The sequence below is a fragment of the Notamacropus eugenii genome, chromosome 5, assembly GCF_028372415.1.
Source record: "Notamacropus eugenii isolate mMacEug1 chromosome 5, mMacEug1.pri_v2, whole genome shotgun sequence".
NCBI lineage: Eukaryota > Metazoa > Chordata > Mammalia > Diprotodontia > Macropodidae > Notamacropus > Notamacropus eugenii.
Genome location: NC_092876.1, coordinates 240,350,369 through 240,367,294, shown reverse-complemented (window position 1 = coordinate 240,367,294; position 16,926 = coordinate 240,350,369). Strand labels below are relative to the sequence as shown.

The 16,926-nt window shown below is 41.3% G+C and overlaps 1 protein-coding gene across 2 annotated transcripts in view; it reads right to left on the bottom strand.

Moving 5' to 3' along the window:
* The window catches only part of AGPS (alkylglycerone phosphate synthase), a 151,598-nt gene extending 148,416 nt beyond the window's left edge, over nt 1-3,182 (bottom strand). For both annotated transcript variants that reach the window (XR_011967704.1, XM_072612420.1), the window contains exon 1: nt 2,918-3,182. Coding sequence is in view for 1 of the 2 variants with exons in the window: in XM_072612420.1 (XP_072468521.1) it covers nt 2,918-3,153 (236 nt within the window). In the remaining variant the exon portion in view is untranslated. The remainder of the gene's footprint in view (nt 1-2,917) is intronic.
* Between the last annotated feature and the right edge of the window lie 13,744 nt (nt 3,183-16,926).

The following is a 16,926-nucleotide window of genomic DNA, read 5'->3' as shown; positions in this document are numbered from 1 at the left end:
CAAGAAAGTGAGGTTCAAAAGAGTGAAGAGATACGCTTTAATCAAATAGCTAATAAGCTACCGGCAGACCAGCACATGAACATGGGCTTTCTGACTCCTAGTCCATGATAATCCTTCCCAAAAGCTGAAAACTAAGGCTAAGAAAGATTAAGTGGAGAGGATTCCCTTTGCCAAAGAATACAAAGTAATTTTAGATAGGTAAAGAGTCAGCAAAGGACTAGAATCAGTCTGACAATCTAAAAACTCTACCCAACAACTCAACCAAATACAAATTTACGGGATCTGAGCAGGAGAGATAGATCACTATCACAGATCACTATTGTAAAAGGCAAGCAAACTGGAATTGTTCAATAAGCTTGCAGATACAGATGATGAGGGCTAAAAGGGAAGAGACAGAGACCAACTCCCTCATTTTACAGACAAGCAAACTGAGGACAAGAGAAGTAAAGTTACTTGCTTTGAATCATAAATTAGAACCCCAATCTCCAGAAGCTGAACCCAACAGTGTATCCACACCACTCAATGCTGCCTTTTCCAAATTGTTCAGTCATTCTGATGACATGCTATGCGAGCAAAATAAAAACGAAATAAAAAAGAGGATTCACAGAAGTTATCATTGCAGTCTAAAGTAAATTTAACTATAGCTAGTAACCAGATAAAACAGTAAAAACACAAAGATTCAACTTTATTATTTGTGCCAACAAAAAGAAGAAAAGTTTCAGTTAACACAAAACAATGAATAAACTTCAAGATAATTTGGTTTTGGAATTAAAACACAATCACACTCAGACATACACAGGTCACTGTCTTGTTCCATCATGTGCCTTGATTCCCTACTAGCCTGGCTCTAATAATTAATAGTCTAGGACCCAGAAGGGCAGTAGATGGTGGAAGCAAGGCCTCAATTCACCACAAATAACCTACAAAAATAGGTCATATGAACAATAACTCACATTTACACAGCTCATATTTCTAAAGCATTTCAAAATTTACAATGCCCCTGAGATAGGTAAGTGAAAGTATTATCTCTATTTTACTGATGAAGAAATTGAGACTCTGAGAGGTTAAGTGACTGGCCTATGGTCGCAAATCTGGCAAATGTTGGGAGGCAGAAGTTGAACAAGTGGCCTAAAAGCAATTCATAACCAGGTTTCTTTACACCAAAATCCAGAACGCTTTCTACTATACAATATTTAACTCCAAGTCAGACACCTAATCTAGGCTCAGCATTTAGCAGGCCTAGACACAGAGAACAGTTAGAAAAGTTGATTATCTATGAATCATCAGCAACTGTGAGTCACACCTCACAAAACTTATATGTAATTGATTTTTACCACTAGCTAATACAAATTACCAGGTACCAAGAAGACACTCCCTGTGGTTCACAGGAAAGGAAATGAAGTCAAAAAGTTATGGAAGTCTGAATGAAGAAAAATCCATGACAAGTTAACCAGAGCATAGCAGATTTAATAAAGTCTTTAACCAGAGGTCATATCTCCACTTTGAAACTTGAATCCATTATCCCTACTGACTATACATATTTCCTAATAAAAAAAAACTGGGTCCCCTATTTAACTATGTTTGCATTCCTTTCCCAACCCTGGGTCAAGGTTCCCCCAATCATAAGGATATAACCTCTGCCATCTATTTAACCAAGTTTTTGTCTGGATCAAGTGAGACAACCTATGTGAAGACACTCTGAAAAGTATAAGACTACAAGCATTAGGTACTCCACTATGCCCCGGAAAAACCTGAATACAGTCACCCTAGCTAATTCCTGTATCAGGGGTCCCCATTGCAGCCCTGGTTCCAGTCCCTGAGAAAAATTCAAGAGACCAAAATTTCTCTACATCCATCCTTCATTCACAGTTACACAAGAGACTCCCAGGTTCTTTCTCCCACCAAGCCATCAGACAGATTTGGAAGTCCCCTGCAGTCATCTCCTCCAATAGAAAGCAGGAGTCCCAGATCGCTACTTCCACTTGTACAGACTCTCTTCAAGTCAAAATTCATCCCAATTAAAAGGCAGAGAACAGATTACGGGAAAAATTCACTACTGAAAAGTACCCACTACCCATCATCAGACGAGTAAGTAGACCCAGGCCATTACCTACCAGATCGAGGTCTAGCATTCCAAGAAAGAACTACCCTGAAAAGCAGACAAACATCCTTTGGACACCTCTCATGGTAAATTCCAGGAGCTCCCGATTACACGAAATCAATATAACCCACAGCCCAAGGTGCCCGCAAAGCCCTCAGACCCCAGAGCCCACGCAGACTCTGGCTAGGTATCCCCCCACAGCAACTCCCCAGCCCCAACGCAGGGGAAGGAGGCAATGGGAAGGAAATAAGCATTAACTAAGTTCCTACCATGTGCCAGGCATTGTGCGGAGCGCTTTACCAATGTCATCTCATCTGATCTTCACAACCCTGTGAAATAGGCACTATTATTTTCTCCATTGCACAGTTGAGAAAACTGAGGCATGCAGAAGTCAAATGACTTGACTAGCAGTCTGATGACGGATTTGAACTCAGATCTTCCTGCCTCCAAGGTCCAAGGCTTTATCCAGCGAACCACCTAGCTGGACCTGTGTCCAAAACCACCTCTAGCATCCCAGTCCCAGCTAAGCCCAAGGTGGCCCCAGGTCTCTGACCCCGGCCGGATGCGGCCAGAGGTACAGCCCAGGATGTTCTCCCGCCTTCAGCCCCGACCAAGCCCAAGGTGGCCCGGCTCGCCATCCTGGTCCCCAAACCCGAGGCCAGGCTGGGCAGCCCGGGGTCCCGCTGCCCGCAGCCCCAACCCGACTCAGCCCAGGACGTGCCTTCCCCCAGACAGCCGGCGGGGGCCTGGCCCCTCTGGGCAGCCCTTGCCGCCACCTCCCGGGCCCCTTCCCCCGGCCCCGCCGCCGCTACCTACCGCTTCTTGGGGATGCTGCTGGACTCGGGAGCCGCGGGCGGAGCCGCAGCCGGTGCTGCCGCAGCCGGGGCCCGGCCTCTGCACTCGCTGAGAGCGAGCGCCGCCGGGGCCCGGCCCCGCAGATGGCCCGAAAGGACCCGAAGCCTCCGCCCGGCGCAGTCCCGCTCCCGCTCCGGGAACGTGCCCGGGCCCGAGCCCGCCTCGCAGGCCTCCGCGGACGCAGCTGCCTCCGCCATGGCTTCCGCCTTGTGCAGCCCGAGGCTGCTGGGCGCAGGTTAAAGGTCATCCGCTGTGGCGCATCCCGGCAGCCACCGCGGCTTCTGGGGCAGCGGGTACCCCGCCCGCCTCGCGCCCCCCCCACCCCGAGGCAGGTGAGTTGCGCGCACGCGCGGGTGAGGGGAAGGCGGGGGCGGACTGGGGGACTGGCGACGCCGGCCCACGTGCCCCCGCCTGAGGTGGTAACAGGTGGACCAGCGGCTCCAGCATTTGCTGGCATGACCCTGGCACTCCCGAATCCAAGGGAAACTTTCGAGTCGGTGGAGATCCCCTTCGTGTTGACCAGTAAAGGCTTTTTCCCCGCTGAGAGGCAAGAATTCTTTTCAATGAGTTCTCTTAGAAATGGGGATTTTGGGGGCCGTCTCCCATCTCCCACTTGGCCATTCCCCATGCCCCAGATTCGGCCCCTCCACCTCCCCAGTCTCTGTCTTGGTTTCCTTTACGACCCACCTCCAATTCCACCTCCAGCAGGAGGCCTTTCCTGGCCTTCCCAGCTACAGGCACCTTCACTCCTGAGACCACTTTCCATTTCCCTCTGTCTAGCAGAAGCCTGGTGCTGTTAATGTTTTGTCTCCTCTCGGAGAAGGTGCGGCCCTGGAGAAAGGGGCTGTTTTAGCCTTTCTTGGCAGAAGTGCTCAGGACGGTGCCTGGCAGCACTGGAAGCTCTCTACCCCACCTCTGTTATTTCCCGTTTATCTGTGCGCTGCTTGCTTTGTGCATGCTTGTTCGTATGCCGTCGTCTCCCCTGATAGACTGAGCTCCTTAGGGGCATGGACTGGCTTTGGCCTCATTTTGTGTCACAACAGCCGGCATACACTAAGTGCCTAATCAATGTTTACTGACTGACTTGACTAACACCCTGAGCACAACTACCTGGAAAGAAAGGAAAGTAAAGCTACAGTGTCTGATCTTCAGATTGACCTAGAAATGAAAGCAAATATATTTGTCTGTTGTTTAGTAATTAGATTTCTGTTAAATATTTATCCCACCTTAAGGATGCAATTTTATTCCTTGTTTTTGCATATGTAATTGGTTTTGCTAGTCGTTTTTAAGTAGATAATTTCTAAATGATTCAGACTGCATCAACCCTGTTGGGTTTTTTAGGAAGATAGCTCTCACAGATTATTTGCAAACTTTTAGGATTCTACATCATGCCCTAGAATACCCATGGGATAGTTTTCCAGTTTTTTCATAGCTGTGTAACCTTTACTCTGCATGTTGTGAGTCTGCAAAGGAGAAGAGAGTGGTAGCAAAGAGCACTGAGGAAATGCACAGACTCTTTATGTCAAAGATGTCCTTAAAGGAACTTCCAAAAAGTACCATATTGATGAAGCAATGCTAGCCTTTGTTCCAGAGGTTCCCAAAGTAATTGATACCAGGAGGGCACTGGAACAAAAGGGGGGTGGGGAGTAGTCTCAGGTATAATTATGGGGCATTAAATAAAATAAGAGGGTGGTGGAAACATAAGGAAAGAAGAGAAGAAAATTTTGAAAAACCCTTCTACATGTTTTGCCTGTTGTGTAACAATTAAAGTCCTTGTGATGACATTTTCCAAAGAAAGGCACAAAATGAAAGTTATAACTTATCAATGATCAATTCCACTGACAGGTTTTTACAAGCAAGTGTTGGCAGGCAGAACTTGTCATGTGTCCAGCATGCCTCTGAAGGAATATGTTCAAGTAATGACTTATTTACAGTATGATAGTATAAAGTTGCATGACTCAATATTTCATCATCAAAATTTCAATGCAGGAAAAAACCCACAAATTTACAATAAATTATTAAATTTAAGATACATTTTTAATATTTTTTTTGAAATGACAAATTTTTTTAAGCCATTAAAGGATTAAAGAAAGTAGATTTCCAGGGAACACTGAGTAACTTTTTTTAAAGGGACCAGTAGGCCAAATATGGGAACCTCTGCATTAAGCAATAGTTGGGCTAATGCATAGGTGAGACATTTTTTATTTGAGGAGAAATGGAAAAGGCTTTCAAGATAGAAGATCAAATTGGTTCCTTTCAGAAAAAAAAAAACAACAGTGACATATAGCCAAAGCCTATTGGAGGTCACTCCTTTGCTCCCATTCCTGGCATTATGTCTCTCTGTGTGCACATCATATCCATCCACCTACTCCACAAAGTTTTAGCACCTACTCCACAAAGTTGTAGCTTGCCAAATAGACTCTAAACTTCTTTATGGTATGGTAGTCATGTAGTTCCTGACTTGAAAACACTCAAAGTAGGAATGTCATGGCAGACCAAAAATCAGTATTCAGAATTCAGAGCTCCACTCAACTTTTAGATACTTCTAGTTTTTAAAAAGTTGTAAAAGTTTTTGGGTAAGTCAAATGTAAATCTACCTCCATGTAATTTCCACCTATTGCTCTGGGCTCCGTCTTGAGAAACCAAATAGAACAGGCCTTGATATATTTAAAAACAGCTATTTTTTTCCCTCTAACTCATCCTTTCTCCACACTAAACATTCTCCATTTCTTCTGCCAGTCTTCATGAAGCATGAACTCAAAGCCATTTATATACCATTCTAGTAAATAACTTAATACTCTTAACATTCTCTCACTTATCAATGCTCTTCCTAAAATGGGGTGCCCAGAACAATGCTCCAGGGTGTGGTCTGTTCAAGTCATAATATATTGGAAATACTGCTTCCCTTATTTGGTCAATTCAATTAAACAAAGATTTTTTTTTTCTTTAAAAGCAGGTCCTTACTGTGTGCCAAACACTGTACAAGGTGCTTGGGAAACAAAAAATTTAACTATACTATCACAACGAATCAATGAAAAGGATTGTTAAAGCACTTACTATGCACCAAGCTAAACTCTGTGGAATACAAATCTGGGATACAAGCTAAACATTGGGGATTCAAATAGGAAAATTGAGGCAGCTTCCAGCTCTCAACCTGTAATTGAGGGAGACACACAAGAAGTTTAGCTGTAGAGACAGATAGAAAGGTCTTAAAATAGAAAATGTGAAGCTATGGGGTTGATGGTAAGATCCCTGAGTCCTTATAGTATAAACGTAGTTCAGATAACAGCACTGGGATAGTCGGGAAAGATGGTAAGGCTTGGTGGTCCAGAGCTGTGGACTCCCATCTCTTCGCATCCAAACCCTAAGAGTAGTCATCCAGCCCTAGTGGAGGAGTGAGGGCTCTCTCGGTAAGAGGGAATTCCCACAGCCTTCAGGGACAGGTTGGAGGTCAGTGTGGAAGTGGGGAGGGGGAAAATATAGAAGGGAAGAAACTCTCCCCCCTGTAGTAGATCTTCCTGCTCTTCAGGGATTTGAGCATCTACCCTACACATGTACTTTGTATGTATTTATTCTTGTTTATAATGAACATAAATGACTTATTCATCTTTTTTATTCAATTCACAAACATTTATTAAGCACCTAATGTATGAACACATTGTACATAGGGAGATACAAAGTTTAGATAAGAAATAATCCCTGCTCTCATGGAGCCTGTATGTTAGTAGTAGAAGTACAGCACACAAATAACTGTAATGTAAGATTGTGCTTTGCACTCAATAAATATTTGCCATTTGGATGAATGAAAGAATGAACTGATTTTTGAAACCCAACCTGTGTGTAAATTGGGTGCTACCTCTGCTCTTTATATGCCCTTTCCCTCTGGCTTTTACAGAGCCTATTGGCACCACTTATCTCTACCCTTCTCAGTCTGGGTTATCTTTCTCAAACTTTGTATTGATTACATTTAATCACTCCTAATTCCTTCTTGTATCAAACTCCTGATAAAAGTCCTCAGGTATTTCTTTTAATTGCTCCTCTTCATATTCTCAAGCCTTTTATGTCAGAGAGGAAGGGAGGGGCAGAGTTAGAAGAACAGATATTGGCCCTGTAATTTCCTTGGTATGAGGAATTCTTGGTAAGGAAATGTCCTCTACCACAAGCAAGTAGACACTTTTCTGTAGTTTGTAGTCTTAGAAATTGCCTGTGTCACTGAAAGCCACTATTTGTCAGTGGTGGTACTTAAACCCAGGTCTTCCTGTCTTTCAAATTTATTGAAATTTGAAATCAAAACCTAGAAATCCACTATGCCAAGCTGCCTCTCGAAGCCTTATTTTCAGTTTTGTTACACTCTTTGTGACCCCATTTGGGGTTTTCTTGGCAAAGATACTGGAGTGATTTGCCATTTCCTTCTCCAGCTCATTTTACAGATAAGAAACTGAGGTAAAAAGGGTTAAGTGATTCGATCAGGGTCAGACAGCTAGTAAGTGTCTAAAGCCCGATTTGAACTCAGGAAGATGACTCCAGGCTTGGCTCTCTATCCAATGTACCACCTAGCTGCCCACTTATTATTCTAAGCTTAGGAGTGTCTGGAGTGTTCAGGACTAGTAGTACCTTGTGGTGTGAGAGCTTGCCAAACCCTTTTCAGGGCTGCTTATCCACCTTTGTGGTCTACCTTTCACTCAACTCTCACATGTGACTTCAAGAAGCTGTAGCATGCCCAGTGGCCACACCCTGACAAAGCTGTCAGGGCAAACAGGCTAAAATAGGCTGAGGGTCACTGAGAGTGAGGGGGACATCTACGCCAAGCATATGAAGACTTCCCTAGTGGAATGGGAAGATGAAAACAATTTGTTTCAGGGGCTGAAGCCGACAGTGGGAAGCACTTAGAACTTGGTCAGCCATCAGAGATGCCAAAATCATTTCATGCCTTCTCCATTTGTCTTAACTTTTGTCTTGGATTTCAATGACTCTGGAAGAGAGAATGAAGCTGATGACTTTGCACAACTCTGCTTCATTTAAATACTATTCTTGAACAAGTCAAGAGATCATCCCTTATGTCATTGATCCTCAGAAAACAAAAGATGAACAATAATGATTTTTACCTTAGACAAATTGTCTAACTTTTCAGCTTCAGCTTCCTCTTATGAAAAATCCAGATTAAAAATACTTAGGTGGCCTACCTCGCATAATTGTTCTCCGGATCAGATGAGAAAATGTATGTAAAGCAATTCTGTGAATCATCAAACACTACATAAATGTAAGCTATCATTTACGTGCTCTTCAAGACACAACTCTGATGTTACAAACTCTACAAACTGTTATCTGATGCCCACAATGAGAAGTGAACTTAACTTCCTGGGGCCCTCTGTACCACAAATGGTTCTTCTCTTGATCTAAACATGTTCTAATTTGCATTATGATTATTTTATAGATAAGTTTGTTTATTTGCTTACATGTTATATTCCTGTCTCCCACCAAAATTATAATCTTCTAGAGGATAAAGATAATATCTTATTTTTCTTACTTATTTCTCCACCACCTAGTTCAAGGCCTTGTTACTTAGTAGGCGCATAATAAATAGTTGATGAATGAATAAATGAAGCTAAACTTACTTAATATCCCTTTAAACAGAACTTCCTTATTTCACTTCTGAGTCTTTATTGGAAAAATTCCATGTCTTTCCCCTCCTTCAAACTCTACTTTAATTCTTCTATTTAATTGAGGTGTCCAGAATTCACTTCATCTGACTCTAGTTACACCATGAAACCCTTATCATTCTGAGGTACAATTATCTGAAAATGTAAATAAGTTTCTATTGGATGTTTATTTTTGTGTGTGATTCTGATGTTTGTTAATCCTCTGTATGTCCTGTCTCCCTCACTTTTCCGTGATAGTTCTATTTTTTTCCTTCTGTTTCCTCAGTGAGTGCTAACCAAATGTTGATTGCTAGTCATCACTCCTGATGGACTAGGTGGCTGCTAAGATTACTTCTAACTCACCTTCTGTGATTCTGTCAGGTCTGTTGTTTTCTGTTCTATGTTTTCCTCTCTCTTGATCCCTCACCTCTCAGCACCAAGTTTCCTCTGCCAGCCTTCTCTTGTCTACTTCCAGCTTGTACCTGGTCACTTTATTTCAGCTATTGGGAGAAGCTGAATATTGGAAAATGGAATTCTTTCCTCCTCAATAAATGAAATGGAGTAAGAGATAAGGTCACAACACTCAAATCTAATGAAAACAAAAAATAATATAATACTCTGTTTTTAAAGTCTGGAGAATTAAACCTAAGATTTTTTTAATTTAAATTTTAAATTTCACAATTAAAAACCATACTCAATTGTTACTTGATCCCTTTACTTGAATCCTATTTTGAAAGCTAACATAGAGAGGTGCTAACTCAGGGGTAGTGTCTGTGGGAGGCCACTGTGAGAACCTGGGGAGACCAAGTAGATGAGAAATTTTTTATAAGCATCCCTGTGCTTCCAAATTTAGCAACCAGGATAGTGGATTTTAAGGAAACAACAAACTAAAAATAAAATCATAAAATCAAAATCAATAAAATCAAGGATTATTATTCCAGGAAATGTAAAACCAGCCTTTAACAATTCAGTCTGTCAATCCAGGTTTCATCTCATTAACATCATCCCCAATACAGATAAATAGGAAAATCATTGGAGATGTTATTTTTTTCTGGTGGAGGGAATGCCGCCAAAAAATTTTTTTAATTGTTTAAGAAATGGAAAAAAAAAGTGGAAAAAAAACTCCCAGTAAATTAACAATTTGACCAACAATGGATAATATACAACTGACTCAAAAGAAAGAACTTCTGGCAATAAATGGCTATGTCAATAACCAAAAAAAAAAGCAATTTTTAAAAATTTTAATTTTAATAAAGGAGATTTTAATAAGGGAAAAAATGTATTGGAGACCAAGAATCTTGAATTTCAATCACATGTAGACAGTTCAGAGGCTAACTAAAAGAGACAAATTTCTCCCCCCTCCCCATCTTTCTAGTCTTATTGCACTTTATACTCTCCCTTCCTCTCCCCCTCAATGTCCTTCTGTGATCCAGTGACATTGGTCTTTTTGCTGTTCCTTGAACAAAACCCTCTACCTCCCCACTCCAGGCATTTTCCCTGGCTGTCCCTCCATGCTTGGAATGTTCTTCAGCTTCATCCCCATCTCCTGGCTGCTCTGACTTCCTTCCAGTCACAGCTGAAATTCCACCTTCTACAGGAAACTCTTCCTGAACCCTCTGAATTCCAGTACCTTCCCACTGCTATCTCCAATTTAGCCTGTCTATACCTTGTTTATACATAGTTGTTTGTATGTTACCTCCTCCATTACATTGTGAGCTATTTGACGGCTGGAACTAGTTTTTGCCTTTCTTTTATCCCTAGTGTTTATCACAGTGCGTGGCACATAATGAGCACTTAATAAATGTTTATTGTCTGACTAAGAATATAGTTAAATTTACGTAGTTAAGAATCACCTGGGCTTTAAATTTGTTACTCATATTATATGCTATATACAACTTCTCAATGGGGACCCTTTTATGCTAAAAAGAATATGTTGCAACTGGGTTCTGGGTTCAGTCATTTCAGTTGTATCCAGTTCTTTGTGACCCCATTTGAGGTTTTCTTGGCAAAGATACTGGAGTAGTTTGCCATTTCCTTCTTAAGATAGTTTTACAGATGAGGAAACTGAGGCAAAAAGGGTTAAGTGCCTTGCCCAGGGTCACACAGATAATAAGTATCTGAGGCCAGATTTGAACTCAGGAAGATGAGTCTTCCTGACTTTAGCCCCCAAACTCTAAGTGTTTCTGTATTTCAAAGACCTCGACCATACATACCATCACAACTATCTAGGAAGGTCATATGTCCCCAATCTATCCTGGCTGTGCAACTTATTGTGTGATTTTGACTAAGTGACTTAAACTCTGAGCTTCAGTTTCCAAATCGGTAAAACCAGATGATTAGACTGGCTGACCTCTCAAGTCCCTTCTAACTCTAAGGCTTATGAGCATAGAATCTTATCTGCCAGCCTTACTTCTGGCTACTCTCCAATATATTTCCAGTTCACACAGAGGATACAGTGAAACAGCTGGTGATCAGGCCTACTAGTATCTATCTATCTACATACACACACACATATATGCATACCTCATTCACACAATACTATTTATATATATGTAATGTAACATATATGCATGTGCACATACGTGTATGTAAATGTGTATATGCATGCATATGTGTTGTATTTTGTTCATCCTTCGTTTTCCAAGTGGATCAATGATATCACAGGTGATGTTGTGAATTGCTCATTGTTTAGGTAGAGTTGCAGAGTTGCACAAAGTCATCAGCCTCCCTCTCTCTTCCAGGGTCATTGAAACCCAGTGGTAAGACAAAATTCAGGCCAACTATCGATGGCCTAGGGTTAAGTGCATGACCTTGGTATCTTCAATGTCTGACCAAGCTCTAATTGCTCCACAGCTCTGATTTCAGCCATCCCCATGGCTATTGGAACAAGTCGTTCTTGCCTGCACGTTCCACCAAAGAACATCTTCACATGCTTGTGGTAGACACTCCCTAACACATCGACAGGTTTGAGACCTGTTGGTTACCCTCAACTGGCAGGGGAATATGGTCACTCAGGAAGAACTTGTGTGAGGGCTTGAGGAGCTCTTTTCAGAGTTGCTCCTTCACTTTCAATGTCTGCCTTTCACCCAACTCTTACCTGTGACTCCAAGAAGCTGTAGCATGCACAGCAGTCACATCTGGGTAAACTGTCTTGGCAGATAGGCTAAATCAGGTTAAGGGTAATACTATATGTACATATAGTATATACATTATATACATACATACATATATATATATACATATATATATATGTATATATATATATATGTGAGGATGAAGTAGAGGATAGGGTGAAAGTTCTTCTTATTCTTCCTGCTGCATCCAGAACACACAGCATGAACCTGGGACCCCACAAGCTAACTTTGCGTAGCAACAACAAGCATTTATTAAACATCAATCTGCTAGGTGCTCAGCTTAAAAAAACAAAAAAAGAAAACAACCTCAGCCCTCCAGAAATTCCCAGGTCCTGAGAGGCATGTAATTCTCACTGAATTGACTGAATATCATGAGTTGGTAAGTTAAGAAGCATTTATGAAGCACCTCCTACGTGCCAGGCAGTGTGCTAAAGGCCAAGGATACAAAAAAAGGCAAAAGATAACCCCTGCCCTTGAGGAACTTAAAGTCTAATAGGGGAGGCAATATGAAAGCAACTCTGCACAAATAACATATGTACAGGACAAATTAGAGATAACAGAGGAAAGGCATTAGGATGAAGGGAGAACTAGAAAGGATTCTTATAGAAGGTAGGACTTTGGCTGAAACTTAAAGGGAACCAGAGTAGCCAGGAGATGGAGGTAAAGAGGAAAAGAATTCCAGTCATTGGGGATAGTGATAGAAAATGACTAGAGTCAGGAGATGGAGGGTGAAGTGGTTGAGGAACGGCAAAGAGACCAGTGTCACTGGACCACAGAGTAGGAGGGAGGTCAGGTGTTAAAAGACTGGCAAGGTAAGAAGGAGTCAGGTTATGAAGGGCTTTAAAAGCCAACCAGAGGATTTTATATTTGATCCTGGAAGCAATTGGGAGCTACTGGAGTTGATTGACTAGAGGAGCGACATGGTCAGACTTGCACTTTAGGAAAATCAATTTGATAGCTGAATGAAGGTTGACTTTGAGTCAGGAGAGACTTGAGTCAGGGAGACCAACCAGCAGGTAATTTCAATAGTTCAAGTGTTGAGATTGCTGAGAACCTGCACTAGAACTGTGGCAGTATCAAAGGAGAGAAAAGGGTATGTGCAAAGAAGTGTTACGAAAGTAGAACACACAGGACTTGGCAACAGATTGAATCTGGTGGGTAAGACAGAGGCAGAATTTGAGGGTGATGCCTAGACTGTGAGCCCTGGTGATTGGAAGGATTTTAGATACCCTCCACAGGAACAGGAAAATTAGGAGGAAGAAAGGGTTTACCCTAAGGGATCTATTCTCATCTAAACACTAGACCCTCTGATTCTAGAGATGTGATCTTTACAAAACTGCAGCCTCAGGCCAAGGTTGAGCCTTTTTCTTTGCACTCTAACCTGTATCCTTCAGCTTCTAGCCAAAGTGGAGGCAAACAAAGGATCAAATTAACATTCAGACCTCTAGAATCAAACAGTGAACTTTATTCCCCCTTACACAACACCTCTTCAATAACACATGGTAGAAGACAATAGCAAATTGGTCCATTGGCCAAAGGAACATAATTGATCACACTGGGTTTCACCATCCTGCCTCCAGCATTCTGGAGTGATCCTCCAAAAAACAACACTGATCTTTTTTTCTTTTTTAGAAATTACAACTGATATATGTGTTAATGTCAGGCATACATTAATCCCACTATGAACTTTCTTTTCTTACAGGAGTTTCTCAAAGCTTATTCCATTTCTCTCTCCTAGAGAGCAGGAATATTTTCCCTATTGTTTTTGTATCTCCAGTTCTTTGCAGTGTTTAATAAATGATTGCTGAATTGAATTTGCTTAATTTAATATACCTTTGCATTATAATAAAGTCATAGAGTTTAGAATCAAAAGATCTGGGTTTAAATCCCCATTTTGACTCTTACTATGATCTTGCACCAGTCTTCCATGACTGGAATTCTCTGTGTGTGGGATGGCTCGGATCCCTACTTAATTAATTACTCAGAGGCCTCTCAAAGTGATGACAGAAAGTTTATTTATTCGATTCTCAAGAAGCGGGGCAATCCCTGTACCAGTTCACCTAGAGCAGGAAAGCCGAAGACAAAGAAAAGGCCGTGATTTATACAGACCCTAATGCAAGTCCCTCTCCCCCCCGCTGACCATTATCGTCATTGGGTAAGAATATGATCTTACATTCTAGACGCGAAATCTAACCAATCCCTTTTGAAATGAAGACATCAAAGAATTATGTAAGTTTCATCCAATCATTGAGACCCTAATGTACTACATAGTTTTATATCCTTATATGGAATTATTCCACTCTAAAAATATTGTAACCTTGAGCCTCTTGGTCTTACCTCACCCCTGGGAGAAGAATTACAATCTGAGGAGTCTTCACTAAACCTATTCCACTCATCTGTCACTCCATCTCTAAACTTCTCCACACTTTATCCTCCTCATACAGAGCATAAGCTAATAATTGACTACCTACCCTACAGGGTTATGAGGAAAAGCGTTTCACAAACTATATATAAATGTCAGTTATTATTCTTCCTATCAGTCTAGCTGAGTTCAGAAAGGATCGCTACAGCAACATGTTCCAGTGACATGTTACTGAGGCAAAGAAGGCCATCCTTTAAGGGCATAATCAGTCACAGTCCTAAAACATATCATCTCCAAACACAAAACTCCATTCCTAGTGACCCTGAACAGGGACCAACTCCCTTTGGCAAATTCCCCTAACATTCCAAGATAAACCTGTGATTATTTTCCCCTTTCTACACATAGCTCCTAACACTTAAGCAATTTTATACCCATAAAAACTGAATAATGCACAAGAGGATCCTGCCAAAACCTGAGGGGCAAGTGGCCCAGTGTCTTTTAATTTATTAGTGCAAGTGCCTGGTATTATTTCACAGGCTTAAAGCTGACTAGGTGAACTCTAAATATGGCCATTAACTATGGTACCGACAACACTAGAATAAAAATATATCAAAGAAACAGTCGGTCAGTGAACATAAGTGCCTACTATGTGCCAGGCATTGTGCTAGGGATACAAATATAAAGGAAAAGGAAGGGGAGAGAGAGATAATCCCTACCCTCAAGGAGTTTACAATCTAAGGATGAAAAATAACACACAAAAGAAAGCTGAAAAGGGAGTCAGGTGAGCAGGTAACCTGAAGGGATAAGGTCTGATGACATATATCCTAATGGAGGAATTATTTTATTCCGGCCTTCAGTCCTGTAGTTATAGGGGCAGAGATTACTGAGGATACTGAGGAGGCATAAATACCAAATCTGATGCAGTCCTGAAGGATCATGAGGTTCCTGGGGGTATAATGGAGTCCATTCCATAGGACTACAGCGGTATGAGCAAAGCATGAACAAGGTGGGAACAGCATGGACAAAGATATAGCCTAGATACAAGCTACAGGAAGTCAGTTTGGAGATAAACTAATCCAACTACCTCATTTAACAACTAAAGAAACTGTAATCCAAAGGTTGAATGACTTGCCTAAAGTTACATAGATATTAGATGACAGAACCACTATTTGAAACAAGGTTCTCTGAAAACAAATTCAACTTTCTTTCCACAGTACTATTCTGCATTTGGAGAGGGCAGTGAGGAGACTGACCTAAATAGAGGAGAGGGTTTGTCTTTGGGGAGAATTGAGGATTAAGGTATATAAGGCCTAGGTTGGTAAGGAGGAATTAGAAAACATTGAAAGCTACCATTTAAATCCAATAATAATTTGTTGTTTCATGATGCTGTGGGTTATAGCATACCAATACTGTCCATGGGGTTTTCTTGGCAAAGATACTGGAGTGATTTGCCATTTCCTTCTCCAGTGAATTGAGGCAAACAAAGGTTAAATGACTTGTAGGGGGGGGTCACACAGCTAGTAAGTGTCTGAGACCTGATTTGAACTCAGGTCTTTCTGACTCCGGGCCCAGAGCTCTAATACACTGAGCCTCCTAGCTGCCTCAATAATAATAATAACAAGCATTTATGTAACAATTTAATGTTTGCAAAGCACTTTACATATGTTATCTCATTCAATCTTCACAACAATCCTGAAAGATAGGCAGTATTGTTATCCCCATTTTACAGATGAGGAAACTGAGGCAGACAAAGGTTAAATTACTTGACCAGCATTACAGCACTAGTAAATATCTGAGGCCAAATTTGAACTCACGTCTTCCTAACTCTAAGTCCAGTGCTCTTTCTATTAGTCACCTATATACTTCAGCATAGGAGTCATAGAATCAGTCAACAAGCACTTATTTAGTGCAATCTATATGTCATGCATATAAAATGCAACATTCCAGTCTTTAAAAGACTACTCAGTTCCTTCTGTAATATCTCTAATATTACATTCAATAAGCATTTTTGGTGTACTTTCCATGTATAAAATGAAAGGCAATATGGCATAAATAGACTAGAGGGCTGGTCTTGGAGCCACAAAGACCGGATACAAGTCCTGTTTCTGACACATACTACTCAGAACCCTCTGTCAAGTGCCTTGACTTTTTGGTGCCCTGGGCAACATCCTCGGAATGTAAGTTAGAGACAAATAGTCGATTTGCATTAGTGGAAGTAGTGCCAATACTGGTGAAACCATAGCTCTGAAGCCAAAAATTATACAAGGATTTTGTTTGCACTAATTATACACAGATGAAATATTCTCTGGCCTTCAGGAGTTTACATTCTACATCAAAGTTTTCTAATAGCCAAAATGTAGCCAAAAAGCCAAGGGTTTTCTTCTTAGTAACTATAAGATAGAGGCAGGAACACTGGCTATATGAGTTCCCAAAAGAGGATCCTGCATGAATGTTCCTTGGCTTCACATGTTCCCTATATGTATACTTTTGATGTGTGTTCCTTGGTCATGTGTGTTTTCTGCCCTGGTAACTACCTGGCATGGTAACTTGTGGAAGAGTATATACTATATGTACATGGGGAAGAATTTTTTTTTGTTTTTCTTGCTATGCTTTGTTTGGCTAAATGTTTTTCGTTTTTAATCAGATGAGAGAACCAAAGCTGATCTAGAGACCAAAGCTGGGAGGAAAATTACACACAGAGGTTGGACTTAGATTCCCAGGGGATAAAGCCTGCACATCCACACAGATCCTCAGGGCATCTTTCAGTCACAGAAATGGCAATTGTGGACTTCATCCATAAGGAATTTCTCTTTACCTTCGACTCTCTGCTTAATC